We start from the raw sequence: 20,667 nt of genomic DNA on the forward strand, positions 1-20,667 counted from the left end.
TGAATGCTCTGAATAAATCATTTGGTTCCCTGAGTTGAAGAGTCCTTACAGTGATTTCTGTAACTCGCCATGGTTGCCTGCTTAATATGAGGGTGAGGAGCTTGTGGGCTATTCTGGAGACGTGGAGCCTCCGTGGCTGCAGATCCTTTCATACTCCTGTGAGTGGCTTTTGCTCCTTATCACAGACTATTCTTTTTTTCCTCTTCTTGTTTGAAGCAGAGAGGTGCTGAGGTAGATGCTTTTTTTTGTCAAATGATGTTGGATCCACTCATTTGTGTATAGGTACGTGTGTATAAATATAACCCAGTCCGGGAAAAAAAAAAATTCACTCTCTTCCAGAATGATTCCGGGTGATGTATTTGTGTTTTCAAGGAAGACAGACAAACTCAAACTGGTTTAAGGTCGAGGCTCTAATGACTTTATGAATTGGAAGAAACAGCTGGCTGATCTACAAAAGGAGGAAATACTGGGCTTGGTGGTACCAAAAGATTTTTTTAAAATACCCTTTCATGGATTAAAAAAAATTGTTCTTATTCCTAGGTGCGCAAAAAGGACTTCTCTCTCCCCCACCCCCCTTTCCCACCTTTATTTTCTACTTCTAGCTGACAGTGGACTCCCCTTAGAAATTTCTGTGGATGTCAGCGTGCTTTTCTTTGTGAAGTGAGGGCTTGTTGACAGTTCTCAACTCCTGCAGGAGGGAAGTGAGCAGGGAGGGGACCCGGGGGGGTTTGTCTGGTCTAGTTCCTCGCGGTGGAGGAGGGACTGGCATTGCCTTGGCTTCTTCCCAGCTTTTACCCTTTTGCCGAGTCCATAAGAAAAACCGTCTTGCCACAAGGAATCGCAGCAAGCCTTGAGAGCATTTTGAAGTGAGAAGAGTGAGACAAATCTTTCAAAAAATATTGCTCTAGGCTGCTGTAGCTTAATTGAAAACAGACACAGAAAAAGTTGTTTTGAAAGATTTTATTTTTTTCCCCAGGAGCCCTGGTGACAGGTCCTCTGCCCTGGTAGCTCTGCCATAAACACACGCACAAACTCACACACTGAAGTCAAACGCACTTTTTTAGGCAGAAGGATGATGGTGGAAAGGCCTCACAAAGAAAAAAAAAAATTCTATTAATTTTATGGTGAAAATATTCTTTGTTTTTAAAATAATTTTCTCGTCGTTTTGTGGATGTGCTTGGTGTATTTAATCTGAAAGAGTTGAAGAAAGTTACCGATTCTGTGATAAAGCATTTAATCATTCATGGTTGTCCTTTTGAGCTCTCCTAGTCCCACCTGCCACCAAGAAAAAACTGTAGGGAAAAACCTACATTTTAAAAATGGGCATTTTATAATTTTACAATGAAGAAGCTAAAGTTAAGGACGTGTAAACACAGTCCTTTCTCTGCAGCTCACCTATGCGTTAGACAAGTTCCACTGCGTGTTGCACGACAAATTGTCAACTTGCTCACAAAAAATCCTAAGAAAAGGTTCAGGATGGTAGCTATTCTGAAACTGGGGCTTTATAACGCGCTTTCGGCATTAATTGTAGATTGATTCTGCGTATTGACAGGAACTAGGGCAAACTCCGAACCTCGAACTGGGTTCTTGAGTCTTGGATCCTCGTGGAAATAAGGAGCTTGTGACTTAGGCAAAGTGAAGAGGAAAGGCTGAAACCCATCTAATGGGGAAGTAAAATCCTTTTAAAATAAACAAAAAACGAACAAAACAAAAAAAACCCCTCACTTCTGAGTGAAAAGTTCTGTATGTGCATGTTTTCAGGCAATAGTTTAGTAAGAAGAAAAAAAAAAGCTATTAGATTCTAATATCACAGCCAAAAGGGTTTTGTCATTATTTTTTTTGTGGGAGAAGGGAAGTATGGAATCAGCTGTTTGGTGATGCGACATTTGGGGCAGTTCTGGTGATAATCCTGATTAATTCCAAGTAAGATGTCAGACTCTGATCTGTTGAGCTCGTTTCACTCCCTATCCAGTCATACTGTCAAGGGTTTGGGGTTTTTTTCCTGATTGTAAGTGTGATGAGGTCATTCTAATGACACAGTTCTCATACAGCTGCTGTTTGTAAAGCCTCTCTTGTGCCACTGGAAAAGATGCCTTGTGAAAACACAGACTGTTTTTCCTCATCTGCAAGATAATGTTATTGAAAGTATCTTTACAACATGTAATTATGTCCACGTCGGGAAGGCTTACACGCAATTAGCCCACTAGCCATTCTACCAGGTGTAGAGATTTTCCTCCAAAATGCTTTCCAATGATGTGGTGCCTGCAATGCAACTCTCCTCGAGCTTTCTAACTTTAGATTAGATTTATTCTATATGTCTGTGGTTGTGTGGGCACTTTAATGACTGCTTTTAGTGTAAACTCTGTGCTTTGCATAGTGTACAGAAGATCATTCTAGGATTAATTCTGTATAACAGTGACTTGGCTTTTTAGCCCTTGCCTTAAATCAAAGGTTATACTGGATGAGAACGCTGTGCGTATAGACAGCTGCATTAGTTGATGCTGTAGAAAAAGATTATCATACGTGTTTCTGTACATCTATATACCTATACGGACACAGACATGCCGCGCTCTCTGCCTCTTCGGGAGCCCATCACCCAGCTCCTGGCCTGGCTCGAGATTACATTTGACAACAGCAAATTGTGGGGTTGTCCCACGGGCAGAACAGGTTTTTTGCCAAATCCTAGGACTAGGACCATCGTGTTCCCATCTGGAGATCTATGGGTGGAATTAACAGGCTGCCAAATCATAAGAGGGCTTTTTCCCTCCCTCCCGTGGTTATAAATTGGTAGCTACATCAGGCTGTATTAAAAAATATTGAAATTCACAATAGTAATTGAAAGTTTTGGTGCTGGCTGTTCACCAAACATTCTCTAGAGCACAATAGTACCCCGACATCTAAGTGTCTACAAACAAAAGGATAAAGCCGTAATCCCCTTGTCATAACACGAGCTTTATGGGCTACATGCACCACTTGAATGTGGTCAGGACTAAGCAGATTATTGTACTAACAATACAGAAAATTTAGCTCCGAGTAGAAAACACCCCAAACCCACAAAGCTGCTGTTCAGCCCGAGTTCTTGTTTTTTGGGGCTTTTTTTTTTTAATTTTTCTTTTTGAGTGAGCTGGCAAAAATTAGTTTTGTCAGTAGAAACTAAGTAACCGCCAACTATGCCTGGAATGCCTTGGAGCACTGGAGGAATTTTCCAAGTAACAGTGATTACTTTTGTTCCTTCCAGCTACACAAGTTTAGGCTTTGAACTGTGTATGCTCTTTTCACATTTTCTTTGACGTATGTGGAGATTTTGTTTTAAAGAGACTGTTTCTGTTCGCAAAAAAAGCTTTTGCTCGAATAGGGCAGCGTGGTTTACACCTAAAGAGCTCAGTATTGCTATGGAGGTAAAATCGAGACTATAAGAATAGTATTAACTGGAAGATATCATCCAAAAATTGGAGTCTAGAGGGACTTGGCATTTTGATCCCGCTTCGTCTACGTGTAAAAATGGGGAAAGAATATTTATAAACTGTTAACCCTAACAACCATAAACACTTTACCATCTGCACTATTCTGGGAAAATGGATTTCCAAGTATCGTAGGATAAAGAAGCCTGAAGTGATCAGTTTGATTTAGTTGACGTTTCCTCTCATTGTATACCTCGCAGCAGTGAACTGCATCGCCAGTTGTATTTGTCTGATACGGGGAAAGAGAGGAAAGAGCTTCTCAATTAATTCTACTCTTACTTATCGGTTGTCGTACTGCCTGTCTTTTAATTATGTCTGTGCTAGTAAAATAATGACATTTATTGTCTAAATTTTATTTCACCGTTGCCTGGCTTTCTTTTACGCCTGGGAAGAACTTCTGCAGCTGAAATTTAAACAGTAAAATCCTCAATATTGCAGTGGCTTTTCTAACTGCTGGCTCTTCAAAAAAACCTTATTCTGAATCCTTTATTCATGTAGAAAAAAAAATTTACTACCAATTAAAGGATCTGCTTCGGAAAGATAGCTGGGCTTCTAAACTTCAAACTTCAAACAAATGCAAGATCTTCCTGATATTTTTGTGTGCCTACATCCTTATCTGAAGTTGTCTGCCTTAGACTTGCTGGTGCTGGAGCTTTTCAGTAATTCCTACACCACTTATCAGCTTCTCCACACTAGGAAGCTCCCGTTCTACAGGGGAGGATATATTTGCTTCTTTGTGGGGGAATGTAAACTTGCAAATCGTGAGCCCTGTTATTCCAAAATAAGACTGGAAAGTAGTGGTATGTTAAATCCTGCCTCCTGTTATAGGTAGGTATCTAACGCTGAGACGCACAGGTCCTTTTGGCATTCTCTTCCATCTGTGCCCAGTATTTACTCTCCGAGATATAGCTGGGGGTCAAACTCAAAAGTCTTGTTTGACAGATGAGTTTTCTTGAAAAACCTTTCAGTCCATGAAAGCGGTTACCTTTTAACCCATGGTTCTTCAAACAAAGCCTACATTTGCTTAGTAAAGCTCTGCGCTGAGGTCCTGTGAATGGGATTTTTGGGTTTTTGGAGGTGTTCCCAAGAAGCCTTCCCCTGCTGTGTTGGGGTTTTTAACCCAGAGATGGTGGTGTGAGTTTGGGGAAGCTCATGGCACGTGAGTGAGCGGGAGGGAGCAAGGGAAAGCACTGTAGAGAAGCTACAAAAGAAATAGAGCATATTGTAGTTCAAGGTTTTTTATATGGGTACTATTTGGGACATAATTAACCAGGGCAAGGAAGGGAAGAAAGATCTCTGGGGACAGCTAATTCTGCTTAGTGTAGCATCAGTTCTCGGCTTCCAGGGAATAGCTGAAATAGGATGCAGTTGTGCGTTTGTGCCAGAAACTGGCATAGTTATTGTACAGCTTTTACCTGCAACAAATTATTAATAAAATCACAGAATCACAGATTGGCTGAGGTTGGAAGAGACCTCTGGAGGTCATCAGAGATTTGTCTTGTAGGTGCCATGCTGGAGTTTCTTTTCTTTGACTCGATACCAAGATCAGGTCTGGGGCTGCTTGTCCTGTTGTGTTGATATTCCCATGAGAGTAAAGGTGTAGTTACAACACAGTATTTCTCTTCCAGATTTTTGGGAAGTGTGGAGCAGACATCACGGTTGTGAGTGGGGTCTGTGAACATGGGGTATGAACAGTTTACCTGATACTAGACTCAAGAAGTTTCAGAAACACCGTGGTTTGGACTATATCTGTACAAACTTGAAAAAGAATAAACTTGCTACAAAGTGGAGTTGTTCCTGCTTCTGAAGGATAAATTACTGTGACACACGATGCCAACTTTACTTTCAATAAAACGTGTGTGAATACAAATTGATTTAAGGCAAGCTAATTCAGCCCGGAGCATAAAGATATGATCTTAGAGTGATCGCTGGGAGATGTTGACACCTCTCTGCTGTTAAGCTCCAAGTAGTTTTTCCCCCATCAGTGTGTTTTTCTACTTGCATTTTTAGCTACTTTCGAGAGTTTATGCTGAGCAGCTCCTGCTGAAGGGCATAAAATAGCACTAATTACATTGGAATCTGATATGCTTGGTTTTGCAATGGTTATGGAAGATTGAACGTGGAAAGCAATAAAAATTTCTGGAGATTTGCTGAGACTTTCCTAATTCATAGTTATGGTTGGAATTGTTCCCTCTCCCTCTTTTTTTTTTTTTTCTTTTAACCCAAAAATTCTGATTATATTTTGCTATTCCAGAAGCCTCTGAAAATGGTAAAATGTTATGTTTCGATTCCGTAAATCCAGTGTAGCCTTGTGCCACTGAGCAGTATCAGCCAAATTGATAGTTTGGATGTTGTTGCGGTCACTGCTGGCATAGGAAATGTTCTCTTTTTAAAAAACAAAACAAAACAAAAAAACCAAAAAAAACCCCCAAAAACCCAAGAAACAAACAGAAAAGGGAAAAAAAAAGCTTGGCTTGTCAGATGGTGTCCTACAGCCTCTGTCCCTTCTTTTCCCTGCTTTCTGACTTGCCACCTCCCACCTTTCTTCTCCCGTTTGCCCCATCTGCCCAGTTCTGGTTTAGACAAGAGGCAGGATGTGTTGTGCCTGATGTAGAGCGTGTGCTGGTCTGCCAGCTGGTGCTGTCTCCAAGCTCTGGGGTCAGAGACAGAGCTGATAAGGGCTGAGCTATCCTCGCCTCTCCCCAGTAGTGTTTCAACCCTTTTTCCCCATCAGATTTGCAAAATCTCAATTATACTTAAGTCCAATCTACCTTCCCTCTGCTTTTGAATCTGGAAAGGCAGAGTAAAACCTGATCTGAGATATCGCAAAAATAGCACTAATAACACTTGCTGAAGAAAGTGGTTTCTTGTGCTTGAATATATCCTTCAATTATTGGAGATTCTGTTATTTAAAAAAAAAAAAAAAAAAAACAACAAATGGAAGGCATAGCAGTATTGGACATACACTCTTGGTCTCAGCTGAGAGTTGCTCTGGTTTTATTCATTGTTTAAGCTGTGCATAATTTATCATGGCAGGGGGTTTGGAACTTGATGATCTTTAAGGTCCCTTCTAACCGGAACCATTCTATGATTCTATAAGATCTGTAAAACCACTAGCATTTTTAGATAAAAGAAAATGTGTCTTGGTCAAGACGATTATACCCTGTAAGAGCAAGCTTAAAAAGAAATGATTACTCAGGGCTGCATGTCTTTATTCACTCTTGAAACTGCATGTATGTTCATTTGGCTGCAGCAAATGAAATAGTAATAAATGTAGGTAGCTGTTTTGGAGTATTCTCTTTCCCCTTTTTTAATTATAGTAACCCTAGCTGCATTAGATTGCCCCTACTGCTGTTTGACATTGAACTGAAAAAAAGATAAAAGAGGGGACTTGGCAAAGGGAAGTCCTGTCAGTCTGGATTGAAGTGAAAATATGTAGCTGAAAACATCTTAGCGACGTCCTTCAGTGGCTAAAAGATAGGTTTTCCTTTCCTGTCCGGGGCCTTTCTGCTGCGTTTGAGATAGATGTGAGTTACTGGCTGCCAGCCGAGGAGTGACAGCGAGTCCTGCCTGAACCTCTGGAATGGCAGCATCCTTGGGGAAACTGCCGGTAGCTGCTGGAGAGGTGCTTTCAGAGTCCCACAACCATCATTTTGTTTTGTGCTCCTTCTCACTCTCCACCTTGCGGACACTGGTTGGGATGTGGGTTTTGGTGAGAGCGGTTTGCAGGTGGCAAAACTGCCCATGACTTTTTCTGATTTAGAACTACTTGTGATTCTTTACTATTCATTATAATTACAGATTGTCATAGAAGGGTTTGGGTTGGAAGGGACCTTAAAGATAATCCAGTCTCATGCTGCTGCCCTGGGCAGGGACGCCTCCCACCAGACCAGGTTGCTCAAAGCCCCATCCAACTTGCCCTTGAACCCCTCCAGGGATGGGGCAGCCATAGCTTCTCTGGGCAACCTGGGCCAGGCTCTCACCACCCTCACACCAAAGAAGTTCTTCCCCACATCTCATCTCCATCTCCCCTCTTTCAGTGTCAAACCCTTCCCCCTTCTCCTAGGGCTCCCCTCCCTCATCAAGAGTCCCTCCCCAGCTTTCCTGGAGCCCCTTGAGGGACTGGAAGGGGCTCCAAGGTCTCCGCGGAGCCTTCTCTTCTCCAGGCTGAACCCCCCCAACTCTCTCAGCCTGTCCTCCCAGCAGAGGGGCTCCAGCCCTCCCAGCATCTCCGTGGCCTCCTCTGGCCCTGCTCCAACAGCTCCATGTCTCTCCTGTGCTGAGGCCCCAGAGCTGGAGGCAGCACTGGGGGGGGTCTCCCCAGAGCGGAGCAGAGGGGCAGAATCCCCCCCCTCTCCCTGCTGGCCGCGCTGCTGGGGATGCAGCCCAGGGGGCGGGGGGCTTTCTGGGCTGCCAGCGCACGTTGCCGGCTCCTGTTGAGCTGCTCACCCACCAGTTATATTAGGATCCTCTGGCATTTTTTTTTTTGCTAATGCCAACCTTAACCATAGAAATGTTCTTTGTGTATATTGCTGTCATCCATGGTTTGTTGTAGGAAATACTCCCCTGCTCTGTAGGTGATGCTGTTCCTTGGTCTTTTCATCCCCTTTTTCACCTTTTCATCCCCTCTGGGGTGGGCTGTAGCAATGCACCCTCCTTGGACACGGAGCCTCCTCTAAGCACCCGGTGCTTCCCGTGTGTACTTATAGCTACACAGGCTGCTGTGGGTGCTGTGTCCCTGTATCTATTCTTTTCCTGTGGGATTTCGGATCAGGCTGAACATCTTTTCATGGGTTTCTGGGCTCAGCTATTGCAGCTGCAGCATTAATGGGTCTGTATGTGCAGAGCACGATGCTGCATACTACAGCGTGCACCCTTAATGCTTTCCTTAGGGAAACATTTGTCCCACTTATTCTCTTCTTGGTCCAAATTATGCAGAACAAGCTGCAGCTCTAGATAGCTGTGCTCTATCCTGAATGCTGTACACTGAGTTTCTTGGATGTAGGGCTTCTGTTTGCACGTTCGGATTAAGTGAGGCTGCGAGACATGGGTTTGTGTATTTGTGCAGCTCTAGAAAATGAGATACTTTAAGACCTTTATTCTGAACTAAGCTCAATGATTTACATAGCCTACTATAATCCATCCTCTTAAAATTGTATATGTGATATGACTTCTGAGATTATATCCTTATTGCTGCTTTAATCCAAATACTCAACATTACGTCCTGGAAAGATCAACTGTACTATCGTCCTGCCTTGGAACTGGGCTGGGGAATATAAGCATAACTGCTTGCTGAATTAAAGAGCAGCATCACATCTTGGTGTGCTAAACTCAAACTCAGAATCCAGATTCTTTATTTTACAATGAGAGCGATCTTCCTGTAGGAATAGGAATAAGCCTGCTTTGTAAGCAAGAGCATCCTAAAAGCCACTTAGCATTTTCCAGTGAAGTGCTTCAGCAAAATGTTCCCCTGGCATTTCAAAGCACAGTGAGACAACAAAATGTTCTTATGTGTCTTAGAGTAATCCAGGGCTCTCCGGTGTCTTCTGTGTCTGAATCAAGGAGATTCCCTCAATACGCCTCCATCAGCACAGGAGAGACATGGAGCTGTTGGAGCGGGGCCAGAGGAGGCCACGGAGATGCTCCAAGGGCTGGAGCCCCTCTGCTGGGAGGACAGGCTGAGAGAGTTGGGGGGGGTTCAGCCTGGAGAAGAGAAGGCTCCGGGGAGACCTTGGAGCCCCTTCCAGTCCCTCAAGGGGCTCCAGGAAAGCTGGGGAGGGACTCTGGATGAGGGAGGGGAGCCCTAGGATGAGGGGGAAGGGTTGGACACTGAAAGAGGGGAGATGGAGATGCGATGTGGGGAAGAACTTCTTTGCTGTGAGGGTGGTGAGAGCCTGGCCCAGGTTGCCCAGAGAAGCTGTGGCTGCCCCATCCCTGGAGGAGTTCAAGGGCAAGTTGGATGGGGCTTTGAGCAACCTGGTGTGGTGGGAGGTGTCCCTGCCCAGGGCAGGGGTCTGGGGGTTGGAACTGGATGATCTTTAAGGTGCCTTCCAACCTAAACCATTCTGTGATTCTATCTCTACAACCCACCCAGGAGCAACAGCAACAGTCGTGAATCTGCACCAACCATGCTGCCAAGGGCCTTGGGAGAGCTTTTATTTAAACTTAGCCAGATGGCAAGGAGAAAAGTGGTCTTGTTGTTACTGCTTACGTGAATGACCCTGCAAAGTGGCTGTCATGGGGTAACCTTGACTTAAACAATCATTTAGCTCGTGGGTCGTGCCGACTGCTGCTATCCAAAATCACCGTCGTTCCTGCCATGTCAAACAGATCTGCATAGTAGATCCAAGCCTGAGGAAAAAGAGATGATGGACTTGCGTAATAAATAATTATTTTTGAGAGACAATGCTGAGAAATTACTATTTTTAAACTCACTTTTCAACTCATATGAGCAGCAAGAACTCTTGAGAGAGTAATCTTACATGGCTCCCATGTCTTTCTCCTGCTCTGTTTAAAAGAAATTAGTGATGCTTGTCACAAGACTTTACTTACTACTGATGTCAAGAGCTTCCTAATGTCATTTGGAAGGTCCAGGACAAGGAGAATATCGGTTCTTGGTTGTTGTATGTTTGCTGCATTTCTCCAGTCTTCTGTACGTGGGAAGGCTGCGTAACCTGCTCTCGGGGCACTGACTGATGCTGTGCCCTTATTTTAAAGGTCACTGCAGTAATTTTGTGCTTGTTGTTTTACAAACAAACAAAAAAAAAACCACAAAAAAATGCCCCCCAAACCCAAACAAACTTTTAAATTATGCACATAACAGGTTAAAGGAATTGCTGTTCTCTGCTTATTATTTTAGGGGGACAAACGTTTGCTCTGCTGTCCCAGCAACCATGTGAGAACTGAGCTGGGCAAGTCCAAGGGTTGGACTCTGAAGTTTGCTCTTGAATAACTCTCCTGAAGTTCCTGTTCAAGTGGTTTTGGAAATTTTTACGTTGCTCGGGCACTTTGTTTTTAAGAGACAGTGACACTCACAAAACTAGAGAGAGGTGACAAAAGCAAAAACACAACTGGGAGAGAATGAGGGAGAGCTGGTGGCAGCACGAGGAAAATCAGTGGCTTTGAACTTAAAATCAACTTATTCAGAGTAGCATCTCAAATTTTACTCTTGAAAAAAGATGAGCATCGGTTTATAATTGACTTGGGGTCTGTAACCAAGGGGAGATCTGAGCAGAGAAATTAACTTTTTAAGTACAGTCTTCCAATGATGAGGTATTAATGATAGAGTAATTAAGCTGAAATCACTATAACTAATGGTCTTTGTTTTTCTTTTGTCCTTTTTTTTTTTTTTTTTTCTTACCCCAACCCTACACCAAATCCTTTTTGCTCCTGATGCTTCGGGGAACAGTAGGACACAACCAAAGGTAAGGGCTTTTATTGCATGTTAAGTCAGTGTGTAAAACATTGTTGTATCACTTATTCAGTCTTGGGTTATTCAAATATTAAAAGCATTTTGAAAAACAGCCCTGTAGTTGATCAGCTGTTGAGTAAGAAACTCAAAGCATCTCCTTGCTGCTGAAGAGCACTGTACGGCCTGTGCCAAAAAATGAGTCACAGGAACAAATGAGAACATCCATACTCAGCATTACAGGCTGCGAATGGAAGACGACTTGTCATTTGTGGGCTTTTAAAAGCATTTTCTGGTATTCGCGTTAAAGCAAACTCATTTTGTTGTTACAGCTTCTGATCCTATGACTCTCTATTTGGTATCCAGATATCTATCTCTGTCCTAAGGTATAAGGATTCAGCTTTAATGATGTGGTCATATAGCAAATGAGGTTTTATTAAATGCTCTGGAGGTGTGAGATGTTATAATAATATGCTTAATTGTATAATAGATTTTCAAAGAACCAAAAAACCTTAATTTTACATAAACAGGCTGTTGTTTCCTCAATTAGAGGATGCAAAATAACCACTTTTATCTTTTGATTCTGAGACATTAATGTAGTATAGGGAAAAAAAAGCAGTGCATTTTTGAAGATAAATTATTTAAATGTCAAGGATTTTGCTATACTAAGCATTTTCATAAACATAGGTAGTAAGTTTGGATGTGTTGGTAGCATGAATTTTTGATTCTTGTATAATTTTTCTAATTATATTATTTAGTATAAATACTTGAGGAAGATTTGCTTTATTGCTCCATGAGTCCTTAAATGATTTTTCAGATTCCATGATACGATCTCTTAGGAAATGCTCTAACTGAGGTAATTCACTCCAGACTCAGTATTTCTTTTTAGGCTTTTCTCATTATTAATGTAGATATGATGCAACCTATTTTGTTCCTACAATCTTTACTAGTTAAGAAATGTTGAGTTTGGTTACCTGTGCAGATACTAGTACACGGTTAGTGCCTTTAGCGTGGAGACAACAGACTTTACTACAATGGAACATGAAAATATGTTCAGAGATGAAATGAAATATTCAGAAATAATGGAAGGAGGGTTCAGGAGGTGGGTGTGAGGCGCTGACATGGTGCGCTTGCTCTGCCAACAGGATGTGAAGCGATGCAAACCTCAGCTATAGAGCAGTACACAACATCTAAAAGAGAAAGAGCAGCTTCATTAAGCTTAGAGCAAAAATAAACAGCCAAAGAACAACACATCACATTTCCCTCGTCTTATATCCTACAGAGTATGTTTTGCCTGAGTGAATGTAGGTCAGATATTACCCTGAATTTTTTTTTTCCTTATGACTGCATATCTAGGGGAGTTGTTTTTGCAAATGCCTGGTTTTGCAGCCTGAGGTCCCAAAAAAATGGGCTGTCTTATTGGAGATCAGCTCTCGTGATGAAAGGTGCCTGTGGATCTTTAGATGGATTTACCACCGAACTGAAACTTTCTCGTGATAAAACTCATTTATTCTATATCGCTCTTTATAAGCATTAAACTTGGGTGACGACTGCTTCTGTTTGTCAACAGTATATAAATACAAACTCCTCTTGTAGGGAAGGAGGTTCCTACCCTAAGGCGTGTTTTTTAATTTATACAGAGAAGAGACACCGGGAGATGGTAGGCAGAAACGGCCAGGCGACAGTTGTCAGTTTGCAAACTAGAAAGTCTTGTGAAAAACGAATTGCAAGGATGGATTTAAAGGAAGATAAACCTAAAGATAAACCTTGCCATCCACTGGGTTCCCACACGGAGAGCTTTTGGAGAGCACGGAGTAGGATTCCCACAGTAGAAAGAAATAAAAACAAGGAACAAGTAAAAGTAAGGAATAGGCTTCTATATAGGAAGATGCGGTGTTTGTTTAGGCTTCAAACTTGTAGAGAACAAGTAGATCTGTGGGAATGCATATTATATGTTCAGAATGGCCCCAGGGAGCATGATGTTAGCTAACGTAATTCAGCGCTGTCAAAATTTGGATATTGTGTTTGATTTTGTGACAGTTTTTATAAGGTGTCCTCCTGGTTGTTTTCCTACAGGTGTTTGCTTACGATCACTGCTTTTGGTCTATGGATGAATCTGTCAAAGAAAAATATGCAGGTAGTATTTACTGTGGCTTTGTGCTTGTTGTCTCCCAAGTGTGAATGATCTCATTAAAATACAGTATTTGCTAAAGGGCACAGCCCACATGGCACGAAGTGCCTCCCCATCTATGACTGCTCGTTGTCAAAAGAAAAAGGAAAACCGTCATCATTCCTATTTCTCTTCTTCAACAATAATGGCAATGGGCATTGGTGACCCGTTTGCAGTGCAGGAAATTGAGAAATCCATCACAACAATGGGGTACTCATATTTATATCTTTCTTTAAAGTACTGCTCCAAATCCATCATTTTAAAAGCATCCAGTCCTTTTCAGGATTTGAGGAGCATTGCTAAATGTAATTTCATGTTTCACAGTGCTGGTGGGAGTTTGGCATCATGTTAGAACTTAATAATGGAGTGTTGAAAAAAGCCGAATTTAATACAGGGGTACGTGAATTCATATGGTCTGGTTAGAATGTGTAATGTATTTAATTAAGAGTTTTCTGTGTATTATTATGATATATTTTGGGAAATAGTTATGGTAATATATGAAATATATTTGGACTTACTACTCTTGCGATCTGTTCCTTTTAATACTTGTTATATCTTAAAATTGGGTATTAGTTAAGCTTGTTTACATTTATTTTTTAAAAAAATCACACAAAAAAAAGAATGCTCATGCTTATAGGTTTTAATTTCTCTAACAAATAACTAATGAATAGTAATTTAGTGAGGAATTGAGAAAACAGTGACACTTTCAGCCATACAAATTACATAGGAAGGTAAATGTTTTTTGTTTCTCAAATTAATGGAGGCTCCTTTGTCACTTATATTATGGTCTGTTATACATTGGAAGTGTTTGGTCCAAACCACTCTGCTATGCTGAGCCAGGCAGGTTACTCATTTTGATGGGGAATTTTGCATGTATAAAATTTCGAGCGGGTTTGGATGTAAAGATACAGATTTCAATCAATGAGAGAAGGGAAAAGCTTTCAAGAACATTAACGTATTTGAGAGGACTTTTCAGTCCATAAAGTTCTGCCATATCTTGTTCAGACTTTAGTTCCTCTGCTTTCAAAAGAAATTCTGAAAATAGAGGTTTTGTTGAAATAGATAATCCCCAAATATATCAAGCGTTTATTCCTCTGCTTGGAAAAGGAGCCAAAAAGCTGTTCCTAAAGATTTAGTTAAATTAGAAAAGAAGTGATACACCCTGTATTTTGCTAATGCATGTTGTGTTCAGTAATCCTCCCCACATAGTTGTTATTCCTTCTCTGCCAAAATCTCCTCATGGTATTATTCAATACCTTGTTACATATGCAGTAAAATTATCTGGTGCTCTGCTAATTTCTGTAGATTAAAATCAACTGACAGTTGTTAAAACGTATGGGTTGAGTGTGTTTTGAGGTGGTGTCATTCATCAGTGGATTAAATTCTGCAGTTGGCAGTACATTTTCTGCTGATAAAACTTGTGAGTATGAACATTGATAGGATGTTGTTTTAAGCACATACAGGTATATGCATGATAATCACAGCTTCTGATTTTTACAGTAGCATAAATGTGGAGGTCGTCTACTGGCTGATGGTCGTGCTCTTGTAGAGGGAGCAGATACTGGATGCTGTTTAGGCAGCAACAGCAGGAGAACACTCATTTTACATAATTATTGAAGAATCCGAATAAAGGAAAGAATCTCTCTTGCTTTGTTAGAATGATAGCGTGTGTGCTTTATTTCTTAGGTCAAGATGTTGTTTTCAAGTGCCTTGGAGAGAATATTCTTCAGAATGCCTTTGAAGGCTACAACGCTTGCATCTTCGCCTACGGGCAAACTGGTAAGTCCCTTCTGGACGTAAGCAAAAAATGCTGTTGACACAAAAGGTGTTATGTTCTGCCTGGAGACTCTTTTCACGGCTGTTGTGACATTGTTTTGGGAGAAATGCCTTGTAATGTAGATAAGAAATGTTTTTCTCTTTTATAACGTTAGATATGAGGTGGACAGGATGAGAAATATGATTTTGTCTGTTGTTGCTGGCTACCCTTATTTCTTACACCCCAGATTATAATCTTTGGAATGATCATGATTGTCCTTGAGTTCAGTGCATCTCTCATATTTTCTGCCTCTGCAGTTGGAATAATCTTAAATCATTATTTTAAATGTAATATGCAAAAATGAGTATGCTTCATTGTGGCACATATGTGGGTGTTAGTGGTTTTTCTTCTACAGTGGGACTGTATCTATCTGGAAAAGTCTTCTCTGTAGGTTTGAACTGAATTTGTTGTTTAGCTTTTCATTTTAATTAAATAGTCTTTAGCTAAGTCATGGTTTTGGTTACTTTGAAATAGAAAACCGCACAAATATCTTTCACAGAAACGTATATTATTTTTCTTACCTCTCCTCTCTGCATCCTTTCCTGGTTCTACAGAGCAAGATACCTTTTTGTGTGTGCATTAATCATTGATTCAATCACACAGGATCTGGAAAATCATACACGATGATGGGTACTGCTGACCAGCCGGGATTAATCCCTAGACTTTGCAGTGGACTCTTTGAAAGGGCACAGAAAGAGGAAAATGAAGAGCAGAGTTTCAAAGTGGAAGTGTCCTACATGGAGATATACAATGAAAAAGTCAGAGATCTTCTTGACCCAAAAGGGTAAGTAATTTATGTGTCAACAGCACTGTAACACGTTGTCATACACTTATTCTATAACCAGTTTGTCTTAATGGATCCCATCTAAGGCGTTTGCGGAGGATGGCTTTTGCTTCTTCCTGATTTCACTGTCCTTGCATTTTGAATTGAAATAACGTAGTAAGACTAAAAGCTTGGAGTAAACTCACCCTCATGCTACCTTTTATGAAGTGACAAAAATGTCCATGTCGGCATTTTACGTGTAGACATAAGGCTTTTTTTGTTTGCGTTCTAATCCTTGTTCTGTGCTTTATTATGGTATTTGTAAGAGCATCATGTTTGAGATCTGTCAGTGAGAAACTGACTTTCTATAAATGTTGTCTTAAGTCAATCATGTGCTTATCAATAACTTTTTTTTCTCCAACCAGAAGCCGTCAGTCATTAAAAGTTAGAGAACACAGTGTTTATGGTCCTTACGTAGATGGCCTGTCCAAACTAGCTGTTGCTAGCTACAAGGTAAGGATCGACTTTATGAAAGGCTTGTGTTGACATCCTAAATACTAAGGTACTGTCCCTTAAGCAGGACACAATTATTAAGCTACTCCTAATTGCCATGGCAGTAACATGGATTTTAGAGCAGGAGAGCTGTAGGATTGTTGTAGTGTAATCACCGGGGAGAGCAGGGTTAAGAGCAGAAACACATCTTCATCCTGTACTATTCCACAATTCTGGCAGTAATTCAACTATGTAATGAAACAGCTTTCCTCCCAAATTTAAAATAAGTGTATGCTGTATCCAAGAGAAATCCTTGATTAATTACAGAACCAGGATTTAGCAGAGATGGGCTTTCAGTACCACACCTGGTCACGTTTTGGCTGTCATGCTATTGCCTAGTAATTTTACTTACCAGTAGCACACAGGCACCCTGGAACTAGAAACTAATGGTTGTTTCCAAGGCAAATACTTGAGAACGTTGCATGAAATTTGCTTGCTGGACAGTAAATGTTTGTATATGCGTTCACAAAGTGCCCTAATTTTTAAGAAGCATTAATGTACTGTAGGAGAAATGAGTAAATACGGGATGGATTTCTGTCGTCTTAACATGAACGTGGTGCAATCCTTCCTATTGCAGTTTCTCCAGGTATTCATCTCCCTCTCTTTGTTAAGACAAGACACATTGCATGCTTTTACTTTACATGTTGCCCAGCAGCTTTGTGTAACTCAGCATAAAGAGTCAACGTGGTCTGTGGTGGTCTTTTGTTTGATTGGTTTTTGGTTTTTTTAGCATCATCCAGCTCGAGATGCATAAATAAAAGCTAAGCCCAAAAATTTTAAAGTTTTAACTATTTTACAAGATTGCTGTAAAACCCTGAAGCAGGGGAGCTGTGTATTTCTCCAGTATCACAACTTAACAAAACATAAGCTCTTATACGTAGGAGGAACATAATGACCTGTTCAGTGTGGTTCTGTTTTATACAACTTTCGACATTATGTCAGTATTACATATCTCAATAACATATGTTAGTTTTCAAGAAAAATGTTAGTGTTCAAACATGAGTTGCTGTTTCTGCGCTTTTTTCTTTGCTTTTGAGTATTGCTGTGTGCAGCCAAGTGCATTATTTTTGTTGATAATTTAATATGTAGGTAGAGGTAATGGATGAAGATGCATGTCACAACATTGTGTAATTTCTAGGCTTTAAAGGAGACATCACAATATTATTTTTCTCACACTTTATGAATAAACAGCGGGAAACTTAGTGGGAAAATACTTGCTGTACTTTACGAAAATTAGATTGTTTGGGTAGGTAATTGAAAAGCGTGTTAATGCAGATATGCTTATGGCTGTGAAAATTGTATCTAGGACATCGAGTCCTTGATGTCTGAGGGCAATAAATCTCGAACAGTGGCTGCAACCAACATGAACGAGGAGAGCAGTCGGTCCCACGCAGTCTTCAAGATTATCCTCACCCACACACTCTACGATGTACAATCAGGGGTGAGTAAAACAAGTTACAAGTTTCAAATGTCAAGCTTGGGTGTGGGTCTCTTGCTTTATTGTATTTTACAAGCTCTTACAAATGTTGATTGGAAATACTGGACCCAGTCTTGTTCAACGTATTCATCAACAGCCTGGATGAGGGGACAGAGTGTAGCCTCAGCAAGTTTGCTGATGACACAAACCTGGGAGGGGTGGCTGACACACCAGAAAGTTGTGCTACCATTCAGTGAGACCTGGACAGGCTGGAGATTTGGGTGGAGAGTTCCACTAATGAAGTTCAACAGGGGCAAGTGTAGGGTCCTGCTCCTAGGGAGGAATAACCCCTTGTACTGGTCCAGGTTAAAGGCTGACCTGATGGAAAGCAGCTCTGCAGCGAGGGACCTGGGAGTCCTGGTGGACAACAAGTTGACCATGAGCCAGCAATGTGCCCTTGTGGCCAAGAAGGCCAATGGTCTCTTGGGGGGGCGTTAAAAAGAGCGTGGCCAGCAGGTGGAGGGAGGTTATCCTTCCCCCTCTGCTCTGTCCTGGGGAGGCCACATCTGGAGCACTGGGTCCAGTTCTGGGCTTCCCAGTTGAAGAAGGACAGGGAACTGCTGGAGAGAGTCCAGTGGAGGCTACGAAGATGATCAAGGGGCTGGAGCATCTCTCTGCTGAGGAAAGGCTGAGAGCCCTGGGGCTGTTCAGCTGGAGAAGAGCAGACTGAGAGGGGATCTCATCGATGCTGAGCAATAGCTAAAGGACGGGTGGCAAGAGGATGGGGACGGGACAAGGGGCAACGGGCACAAACTGGGACACGGAAAATTCCGTCTGAGCATGAGGAAAAACTTCTTTCCTTTGAAGGTGCCGGAGCCATGGAGCAGGCTGTGCTTGGAGAGATTTTGAGTGTCCTTGGAGCAAATCTAAGGCATTTATGTGCCTAAATATTGAATGCAATGTAAAGCATAATAAGCATTTGGGCTTTTTTTCTCCGCATTCCTTAGTCTCCACCAATCTTCTTATCCAGACGATTTTCCCTGTTCTTTATTTGATTATTTTTTTTTCCCCTCTTTGCACTTCAGGTCAGTACTCATACTATGCTAAACTCCTTGATTTGCCCCAGTTTGTCGTTTAGTTTTTGCTGTGGCTGTACTGCATACTTACCATACATATTTTTTGTGTGGTCATGGTGAGCCTGGATGCAAGGAGGTAGTTTTGAGTGTCTTCCAGTGTCTTTCAGTGACCACTGCGTGAGTTTCTGGCACAGATTTCTCTGTTTTCCCACCTGCTAGTCCTTTCAGTCCTGGAAATGACACGTTTCCGTATGGCCTGATGATCACAGTACGCTTTGAGAGGCTTAGAGTAACGTTTTTGAAAGCATATTGGTTCTAATTATCCCATTCATTTAGGGGAACGTAGCACTTTGCAACTGTGATACTGAGATGCTAAAGTCATAGATGCTGCAGAAAAGCATGACGTAAGCAAACTGTTCTCAAAGACAGCATTAGCTCTTCAACTTCAAATTGATACAGGAAATTCATGGAGTGTTTCAGAATGTCATTTTGGGTCAGACGCGATGAAAGGGTTTATAACAAAGTCTGTGTTACGGGATTGAAATACTCACATAGCTTGGATTCTAGGAAGAATTGGGATATAGGAGACCTTGCGATTGTAATCATATTCATAAGTGCTTCTTGCCATGTTTATTCTTACTTTCTAAAAAACAGAATGGAAACCTGGTATAAAGCCTGAGACTTTTAGGAGACTGTTTTCAAGGTGATAAAACAAAGGCAGAGCTTCTGTCTGTCTTTGTGACTCCTTGGCCTGTGCTCCCTCTGCATATGTTCTTGCTTTAACATTTGACTAATGTGCCCCGTGTTTTTCTCCTCTGGAGATTTCCGAGACATCTTGAAGGTGCAAGTGTATCTTATCTCACTTTAAATCCTCCTGTTGTTTCTGGAGCAGCAACTAGTGAGTTATCACATTGTTCAAGTACAATGATTTTCAAAGCTGTAGATGGGCTACACCAAGAAACGAAGCTTGATTCTTGTTTGAAAATATGTCAAACTACGTCACTTAATTAGAGTGAACTAACAGTAGCTGTTCTCTGCTTCCTTCTGCAGACCTCGGGTGAGAAGGTGGGCAAGCTGAGTCTGGTGGACTTAGCAGGTAGTGAAAGGGCAACTAAGACTGGTGCAGCAGGAGACAGGCTGAAAGAAGGGAGCAACATTAACAAGTAAGACTTGGTGACTGTTTCTTCTCCTTTTTTTATCAGTAAAATCATGATAGCTAAATGCAGTACACTTGTAAAATAGGATAAAATCAGTATAAGCTCTTGTAGCCAGTTTTCTTCTTCCCTTTTCTCTATTTGTCCTTCAGACGTACAATACTCTGAGATGTTTGAATGAGATCTCTGCCTATTTAAAATTATTGGGGTTTTTCATTCTGTACTTGTGTTCCTGCAATTGCCACGTGATTGCATTGTGAAGACATGATGAAGCCTGAAAACATGCACTGAAAATGAGGAGTAGAGCTTTTGTGAAAAAAGAATGATCAAAACTGTACTGGGAACTTTCTCCGCAGAGCTCGTTTTTGTAGAGAAAGTGACTGTTTAAATATACATTTGACTTATGAATATTTACCCTTGTTAATGTATTCTCTATGCAGATCCCTCACAACTCTTGGGCTGGTTATTTCTGCCCTGGCAGATCAGGCTGCTGGCAAGAACAAGAACAAATTTGTTCCTTATCGTGATTCTGTGCTCACTTGGTTACTTAAAGTAAGTACTCTGATCTCAGGTTTTGTTTAAAGAGAAATAAAAGGGAAGAAAAGGGGAGAAGAGTCTCTTTCAATGGAATATAATGCTGTTCTTTTGCTTTGTTACTGGTTTTGACGTTAACCATAATGGTCTTTTGAAAATTAGCTGGATGTTAAGCCATTAGTATCTCTAAATATGTTCCATCTTCTGCTGACCTGTAATGGCCTAAAAAATAAGGAATGTTTTTAAAAAACATTATCTTTTATGGGTGAGTTTACATACGGCATCACACACAACGTTGGGCCTAATTAAATCTGGG

The 20,667-nt window shown here is 41.3% G+C and overlaps 1 protein-coding gene across 1 annotated transcript in view; it reads left to right on the top strand.

Moving 5' to 3' along the window:
• Positions 1-20,667, top strand: part of KIF13B (kinesin family member 13B) — a 128,825-nt gene that overhangs the window by 42,960 nt on the left and 65,198 nt on the right. The window contains exons 3-10 of the mRNA XM_074153665.1: positions 10,873-10,885; positions 12,946-13,006; positions 14,726-14,818; positions 15,459-15,639; positions 16,044-16,131; positions 17,477-17,611; positions 19,714-19,826; positions 20,258-20,369. Of these exons, the coding sequence (XP_074009766.1) occupies positions 10,873-10,885; positions 12,946-13,006; positions 14,726-14,818; positions 15,459-15,639; positions 16,044-16,131; positions 17,477-17,611; positions 19,714-19,826; positions 20,258-20,369 (796 nt within the window). The remainder of the gene's footprint in view (positions 1-10,872; positions 10,886-12,945; positions 13,007-14,725; positions 14,819-15,458; positions 15,640-16,043; positions 16,132-17,476; positions 17,612-19,713; positions 19,827-20,257; positions 20,370-20,667) is intronic.

This window comes from Numenius arquata, chromosome 9, assembly GCF_964106895.1.
Source record: "Numenius arquata chromosome 9, bNumArq3.hap1.1, whole genome shotgun sequence".
Lineage (NCBI taxonomy): Eukaryota > Metazoa > Chordata > Aves > Charadriiformes > Scolopacidae > Numenius > Numenius arquata.